We start from the raw sequence: 8,930 nt of genomic DNA on the forward strand, positions 1-8,930 counted from the left end.
GAACCACATGATCTTATCAATTGATGCAGAAAAGGTATTTGACAAAGTCCAGCACCCATTGATAGTAAAAACTTTCAACAAAATAGGAATAGAAGAGAAAAACTTCAACATACTTAAGGGCATTTATATAAAGCCAACAGCCAACATCATCCTAAATGGAAAGAGTCTGAAAGCATTCCCCTTGAGAATGGGAACCAGACAAGGATGCCCTTTATCATCACTCTTGTTCAACACCGTGCTGGAGGTCCTAGCCAGAGCAATTAGGCTGGAAAAAGAAAAAAAGGGCATCCAAATTGGTGAGAAAGAAGTAAAAGTATCTCTATTTGCAGATGATATGATCTTATACACAGAAAACCTCAAAGAATCCATAAGAATACTACTGGAACTAATAGAAGATTTCAGCAAGGTATGAGGATATATGATAAACATATAAAAATCAGTTGGATTCCTCTACACCAACAAAGAGAACTTCCAAGAGGAAACCAACAAATCAATACCATTTACAATAACCCCCAAGAAGATAAGATACTTAGGAATCAATCTAACCAGAGACGTAAAAGACCTATACAAAAAAAACTACAAGACACTACTTACTGCAAGAAACCAAAAGAAACCTGCATAAGTGGAAAAACACACCTTGATCACGGATAGGAAGAGTCAACATTGTGAAAATGTCAGTTCTACCTGAAGTGATCTACAGATACAATGCAATCCCGATCCAAATTCCACCAGCATTTTTTAATGAGATGGAGAAACAAATCACCAGCTTCACATGGAAAGGGAAGAGGCTCCAGATAAGGCAAAGCGTTACTGAATAAGAAGAACAAAGTGGGAGGCCTCACACTACCTGATTTGAGAACATATACCGCCACGGTAGTCAAAACAGCCTGGTACTGGTACAACAACAGATACACAGACCAGTGGAACAGAATTGAGAATCCAGACTTAAGTTCATCCACCTATGAGCAGCTGATATTTGACAGAGGCCCAAAGTCCATTAATTGGAGGAAAAACAGTCTCTTTAACAAATAGTGCTGGCATAACTGGATATTCATCAGCAAAAAAATGAAACAAGACCCACACCTCACATCACACACAAAAACTAACTCAAAATAGATGAAAGCCCTAAATATAAAATCGAAAACGATAAAGATCATGGAAGAAAAAATAGGGACAATGCTAGGAGACCGAATACATGGCATAAATAGAATACAAACCATAAGTAACAATGCACAAACAACAGAAGAGAAAATAGATAACTGGGAGCCCCTAAAAATCAAACACTTATGCTCATCAAAAGACTTCACCAAAAGAGTAAAAAGACAACCTACAGATAGGGAAAAACTTTTTGGCTACAACAAATCTGATCAGCATCTAATCTCAAAAGCCTACAAGATACTGCAAAACTTGACGAAAAGACAAATAACTCCCTAAAAAACAGGCAAAGGATACGAACAGACACTTTGTCAAAGAAGACATTCAGGTGGCTAACAGACACATGAGGAAATGCTCATGATCATTAGCCATTAAGAGAAATGCAAATCAAAACTACAGTGAGATACCATCTCACCCCAACAAGGCTAGTATTAATCCAAAAAACACAAAATAATAAATGTTGGAGAGGTTGTGGAGAGACTGGAACACTTACACACTGTTGGTGGGAATGTAAAACGGTACAACCACTTTGGAAATCGATTTGGCGCCTCCTTAGAAAGCTAGAAATAGAAGTACCATACGATCCAGCAATTCCGCTCCTTGGAATATATCCTAGAGAAATAAGAGCCATCACATAAATAGATATATGCACACCCATGTTCACTGCAGCACTGTTCACGACAGCAAAAAGATGGAAACAACCTAGGTGCCCATTGGTGGATGAATGGATAAACAAATTATGGTATATTCGCACAATAGAATACTATGCAAGGATAAAGAACAACGATGAATCCATGAAACATCTTATAACATGGAGGAATCTGGAAGGTATTACGCTGAGTGAATTTAGTCAGTCCCAAAAGGACAAATATCGTATGACCTCTACTATAAGAACTCAAGAAACAGTTTAAATACAAAAGAAAACATTCTTTGATGGTTACGAGGGGGGGGAGGGAGGGAAAGGGGTATTCACTAACTAGATAGTAGACAAGAATTATCTTAGGTGAAGGGAAGGACAGTACACCCTACAAGGGAAGTCAGCACAACTGGACTAAACCAAAGCTAAGAAGTTTCCTGAATACAACCAAACACTTCGAGGGACAGAGTAGTTGGGGCAGGGATCTGGGGACCACGGTTTCAGGGGACACCTAGGTCAACTGGCATAACAAAGTTTATTAAGAAAATTTTCTGCATCCCACTTTGGTGAGTGGCATCTGTGGTCTTAAAAGCTAGCGAGTAGCCATCTAAGATGCATCAATCGATCCCAACCCACCCGGAGTAAAGGAGAATGAAGAACACCATAGACACAAGGAAAGTATTAGCACAAGAGACAGAAAGGGCCACATAAACCAGAGACTTCATCAGCCTGAGACCAGAAGAACTAGATGGTGCCCGGCTACCACCAATGACCGCCCTGACAGGGAACACAACAGAGTCCCTGACGGAGCAGGAGAAAGATGGGGTGCAGAACTCAAATTCTAGTGAAAAGACCAAATGTAATGGTTTTACTAAGACTGGAGGGACCCCGGAAGACATGGTCCCCAGACTCTCTGCTAGTCCAAAACCGTAATCATTCCCGAGGCCAACTCTTCAGACAGAGATTAGACTGGACTATGGGACATAAAATGGTTATCGTGAAGCGTGTGCTTTTTAGCTCAAGCAGATACATGAGACTAAATGGGCAGCTCATGTCCAGAGGTGAGATGAGAAGGCAGAGAGGGTCAGGAGCTGGTTGAATGGACAAGGGAAATCCGCGGTGGAAAGGAAGAGTGTGCTGTCACAGTATAGGGAGAGCAACTAGGGTCACATAACAATGTATGTATAAATTTTTGTAGGAGAGACTAACTTGAATTGTAAACTTTCACTTAAAGCACAATAAAAAAAAAAAAAAAGAACTGTCATGCTTATCTTCAGATCGGCAAAAATGTTTGTAAACTGCCAAGCATTTAGGTACCTAAGTTATGCAATGAATTGTTTATTTGTGAATGGCATTGTTGGCATTACTATAGCACCACACTCTCCTTTGTGTTCTCCGATAGTACTCTTTTCAATAAATTCTTATTTTTTCAAAAGTCTTCCTCAACTTCCCTATCTACAACAAATTCCCTTATCTCTCTTTGTACTACTTACACAGCTGCAATTTATGCTAATTTGTGATTATTTTTATATCTGTTTCCTCTGTATTACAGAGGCTATTCCCCAGTATCTCCTTTTTTTTTTTTTAGAAACAGAATCCCAAATTTTAGCTAGACACATGGTCATCAATAATAAAGACTGTATTTCCCAGAACCCCTTGCATTTAGTGTGGCCATGTGATGAAGTTCTGGTCAATGGAATATGACTAGAAGCAGTGTATGCCCCTTCCAAGTTATACTCTTAAAAGCAAGGGGTATATTTTCCCCTCCCTCACTTTCTAACTGACTAGAATGCAAACATAGTGGTGGTACACCATATTGGACAATGTGAATGAGACAACATCTAGAGATAGCTAAACAAGAGAAAAATAGCTTAGTCCCTAATACAATGAAGCCACATCCAGATATTATGTGAGACAGAAATAAGTTTGTATCTTGTTTAAGCCACTTTACTCTTGGGTTTTTACTAGGCAGCTAAATCTAGCCTATCCTACATCCTCCATTAGATTATAAATTCTGTGAAGGCAGAAACCATGTCTCCTTGGATTCACCATTATATTCCTAGTACCTGCCACATTGCCTGGCACTTAGTAGATGTAGAAAAAAATCTGATAAATGAATAAAGGCTAGTTTGGTTAAGAGCTCGACTGCTAACCAGAATGCCAGCAGTTCAAATCCATCAGCCACTCCTTGGAAACCCTATGGGGAAGTTCTCCTCTGTCCTAGGGGGTTGCTATGACATGGAATTGACTCGATAGCAACAGGTTTTTTTTTTTTTTTTTTGGTTTGTATTCTAGAGCAACAAAGAAAAAATTTTAATTAGTCTTTAGGTAATATAAGACTATCATACTCTCCTAAATTCTCTACCAAGTTAAACTTTAAATAAAAAATTTAAGTTATTTAAATACACCTACTCATCATTTATGAACTGTCTCATTATCCAACATTTCACATTTATGGCAATAGTAAAAAATCTACTATCTGAGTATTTTGTGCATTAATGATGTATGTCTGGCAGTAATGAATGTCAAGGTGCGCGGCAAGAGTAATGCTGGCTGTGATGGTAAAGGTTATGTGTCCACTTGCTGGGCCATGATACTCAGTGGTTTAGCAGTTATGTAATGATGTAATTTGGCAGTTACGTAATGATGTAGTCATTCTCCATTTTGTCATTTGATGTGGTCAGCCTCCATTTTCGCATGATGCTGATTTTTGCATAACAACCTGGTCTTTGAGTCCTAATCATGTCAATAAGTGAGGAGTGTAAATACGTTAAAAAATCCAGAAGTTAAAAATATACGATTGCTTGAGCAATATTTCTATTCTACATGGTTTTATAAAACGCATTAGCACTAGAACTCATTCTAACTGGCAGAGTGGTTTACTGAAATTTGTCAGTTTTTGAATCAAAGTACATTATATATTATCACCAGTTATTATTAACCAATTATTTATTAACCAGCTGTTAAGATACGAACAAACCTAATTTATGCCTCTTCACACAGAAAGAATCAAAAGAAAAAGTACTTACTGGATTGTAAACTTGTTACATACAAATTAGCCAATAAATGAAATTAATTAATTTCAATGTAATCACTTACAAACATGTTGTATTAAACAAAATAGTCCTAATAGAAATTCTTCTATCAATGTGGTAAACATGTTAAGTAATATTACTGTATACTTTTGAACTCATTTCTACAACTTTTCCAACTTTTGCTGATGTAGAAGATTACTTGTTCTAAACTTATTTGGATAATGTGGTGTAAGGAATTAAGAAGAGAAAAATTTTAAACATCTACATGATCTTTGTTTGACACACCAGTGTTTATTAATCTATGTTACAAATGGGTACTTCTTTATTTGTGGTATCACCGTATTAAATTACCACTGAAAAATCTCTGAATCTTAATTTCTTGTCAGCCATACAGAGCCTACACAATAAATCCTATCTTAGATTTTAGAAATGTATTACACATCATAAAGTTAATATTTATGTATTATTAAAAACATAAATAAGGTTAAATATTAAACACAATTTACCAACTATAATGAAATAAAACATTTACATTTATTTTTAAGAGTCCAATAGTTATTTTTAAGAAAAACGTAACTTTTTTTGTTTTGGGTTTTTTTTTTTGGGGGGGAGAACTTAATATACTTAAGCTCGCTTTTTTAAAAACTAGTATTTGCATACATTTTCAAATAAATTTAAACTCAAAACATGTAGATGTCCAACATAATTAGCAGGTATCCTTTTTATCAAAAACATTTTAATTCGGTGTCACAAAACAATATGTGTACTGTTTAATGAGAAACTCATAAACCTTCATCTAAAGCACAATAAAAAGATTTTTACTTTGGATATAATTTAAAATTATAAAATTGGTTATTTAAAATTATTATTCAGTTAACATTAAAAAGAAAAAATAGTTTAAGAGCCATCACACAAATAGACACATGCACACCCATGTTCATTTCAGCATTGTTCACATTAGCAAAAAGATAGAAGCAACCTAGATGCCCATCAACAGATGAATGGATAAACAAACTATGGTACATACACACAACAGAGTACTATGCAATGATAAAGAACAAGGATGAATCTGCGAAGAACCTCATAACATGGATGAATCTGGACAACATTATGCTGAGTGAAATAAGTCAATCTCAAAAGGACAACTATTGTATGAGACCACTACTATAAAAACTCATGAAAACGTTTACACACAAAAAGAAACAATCTTTGATGGTTATGAGGGAGGGGAGAGGTGGGGATGGGAAAACACTAAATAGACAGTAGATAAGTGGTAACTTTGGCGAAGGGTAAGACAGTACACAATACTGGAGAAGTCAGCACAACTTGACTAAGACAAGGTAATGGAAGCTCCATAGACACATCCAAACTCCCTGAGGGACTAAATTACTGGGCTCAGGGCTGGGGACCCTGGTCTCAAGGAACATCCAGCTCAACTGGCATAACATAGTTTATAAAGAAAATGGTCTACATTCTACTTTGGTGAGTAGCATCTGGGGTCTTAAAAGCTTGTGAGCAGCCAGCTAAGATACTCCACTGGTCTCACCCCATCAAGAGCAAGGAAGAATGAAGAAAACCAAAGACACAAGGGAAATGTTAGTCCAAAGGACTAATGGACCACAACTACTACAGCCTCCACCAGAATGAATCCAGCACAACTAGATAATGCCACTACTAACTGGTCTGACAGGGATCACAACAGAGGGTCCTGGACAGAGGTGCAGAAAAATGCAATACATTTTAAAATTATTTTTTAAACATAAAAAATCTAACTCAAAAATATATACGAGAACGATACCCTTTTCTCTTTGCTGAAAACAATGATAACCATATTTCTAAACCTGTTTTGTCAATAAGTAGCTACAGGATCTTGTATAGGAGCTAATTTCTGAAGCCCATAGTTTCCTCATTCATCAAGATGCAAGATAAAATGATTTCCAAAATTCCTGCCAGCTCAAAAATTCTGATGCTATTGTTATCAAAGTTTTCTTGAAGTTCACAGTACCTCATTTTTACAGTAAAAATTACCTTGACCTTTACCAGAGTCAGCTATTTCCAATGGCGGTAAGAGAATACATAATTAAAAAATGCAGAAAATCCCCAAAGTGCTATCTTTCTCAAAGATTTAACCACATATAGTAATATTACAAAATATATGGACAAAACTGAATATTTCCTCCTTTCACAGTTTATTTACAGAAGTGATGTTAAGAAATAAAAGTCAAAAGGAAGAGTAGAAAGAAAAAGGAGATGTATTTCATAACCTATATATCACATAGACTGGATTTACTTAATGAATGAATGAGTGAATGAAGAGACATATGGATAGATATAAGGAGAAAAACTTGAGTCTATTATTTACCTCAATGAGTAATGCAACCATCTTTTTCCCATCAGCTCTTGGATTGGCAAGTTTGTTGAATTCCAAATCAAAATAAAGCTTGCACACAGAATTTTCAGGAATAACTTCATAGCAGTGCAAGAGATTTTTCCTAAATTGAATAATTCAAGATTGTTAGATTTATACTTTATGTCTTTTAAATCATAGAAGTTGAACTTATACTTCAAGAGACTGTGTTAACTGTTCTTTAAGTACATGTCACTATGAAATAATGAAGACGTGATAAAGTGAACAGCTGTTCACCATAGGTTTAGTGCTCATACTATCAAGAGTTTCCACCAAACAAAACATATCATATTCTGTAACATTATTTAACTGGAAAACACGGTCAACCTCATACTGTTATTTATTCACAGATGATCTGAATACTATATAACACCTCTATATTTGTTTTACTGTCACCATGGAAGAAATTTTGTTTTAGAAAAAAACTGTCTTTTCTCAAACCTGGATCCCAGGATCACATATTCTTGACATTCCATGAATTTTCAATGTGAATATTTAAATGTTATATTTTCATTGCGAAGATAATATTTTTAAAATTTCCAAAAAAAAATTTTTTTTGAATCATCTGACTTCAGGAGCTTTCAACACTCACGTTTGCAGTTGTAATATTGCTGGCTTACAAGAAGTACGACTTTGACACGAGTTAATAAGAACAGATGCTGATTTAATATGTAAATGAGAATTTGGACTGCTGACTTAATATGTAAATAACAATTTGGGCTAAGTAAAGTTCAGATGGCATCCTGTACAAATGGAGGTTTGTGGTAACATTAACAAGGAAAAGTGGTGGGAGAATTGTGTCATTATCTGGCAGAGGTAAAGAGACCAAAGGGGTGGCTTCTGTCCAGAGGTTAGAGGGGAAGGCAGAGAGAGTAAGGAGCTGGTTGAATGTTCAGGAGGAATCAGGGGCGGAGGGGAGGAGTGTGCTGTCGCAGAATAGGTTGAGTGGTTGGGGCTCATAACAGCGTCTGTTACAAAAAAAAAAAAAAAATTCTGTATGGGAGACTAACTTGCAATGTAAACTTCATTTAATTACATCAATATCTGGAACAGGTAGTACAAGTACACAAAATGCACATGCACATACATACTCTGTAACAGTCAGTACCATAATTCTATCGCAAGATGAGATTTAGTTTCAGTAAAACATCATGTCACATTACTTTAATGATTTTAATTCAACTCTAATTGGTGTTGCATATATATAAACATAAGCAAATCTAGATTGATATTTGAAGCTATTTAAGCAACATCATAATAAAAACACTTTGAGTCAAAACAGGGTATCCATATTAATTTGTTCCCCTTTTCCATATATTACTCAACTATGATAAATACTTAAATAGATAATTAAGTTATATTAAGCAGCAATATCTTTATTATTAAACAATTTTGTAAGTATTCATCTGTGATTAATTGCACAATTTAATAGTTGTTTACAAAAGAGAAACTTCAGAATCCCCTTTGGGTAAAGGAGAGATAAATGTATATATGTGTGTGTATATACACATACATGTGTATGTATATATATATATACACATACATATGCTTATATAAATATATATGATTTTTTCCTCACAATACTGGGTGAAAGAATTCAATGTTGCTACAGCCAGCCTTGAAAACCCAATGAGGAGTTCTGGCAAAATGGCGCTCTAGGCAGAAGCACCACGCCGTCCCTCCACAGCAAAGATCC

General features: G+C 35.6%; 1 protein-coding gene across 1 annotated transcript in view; it reads right to left on the reverse strand.

The window, feature by feature from the left end:
• The window catches only part of PRIMPOL (primase and DNA directed polymerase), a 75,849-nt gene that overhangs the window by 35,032 nt on the left and 31,887 nt on the right, over positions 1-8,930 (reverse strand). Inside the window, exon 4 of the mRNA XM_004389667.3 lies at positions 7,190-7,319. Coding sequence (XP_004389724.2) covers positions 7,190-7,319 — 130 coding nt within the window. The remainder of the gene's footprint in view (positions 1-7,189; positions 7,320-8,930) is intronic.

The sequence above is a fragment of the Trichechus manatus genome, unplaced genomic scaffold, assembly GCF_000243295.1.
Source record: "Trichechus manatus latirostris isolate Lorelei unplaced genomic scaffold, TriManLat1.0 scaffold00254, whole genome shotgun sequence".
Classification (NCBI taxonomy): domain Eukaryota; kingdom Metazoa; phylum Chordata; class Mammalia; order Sirenia; family Trichechidae; genus Trichechus; species Trichechus manatus.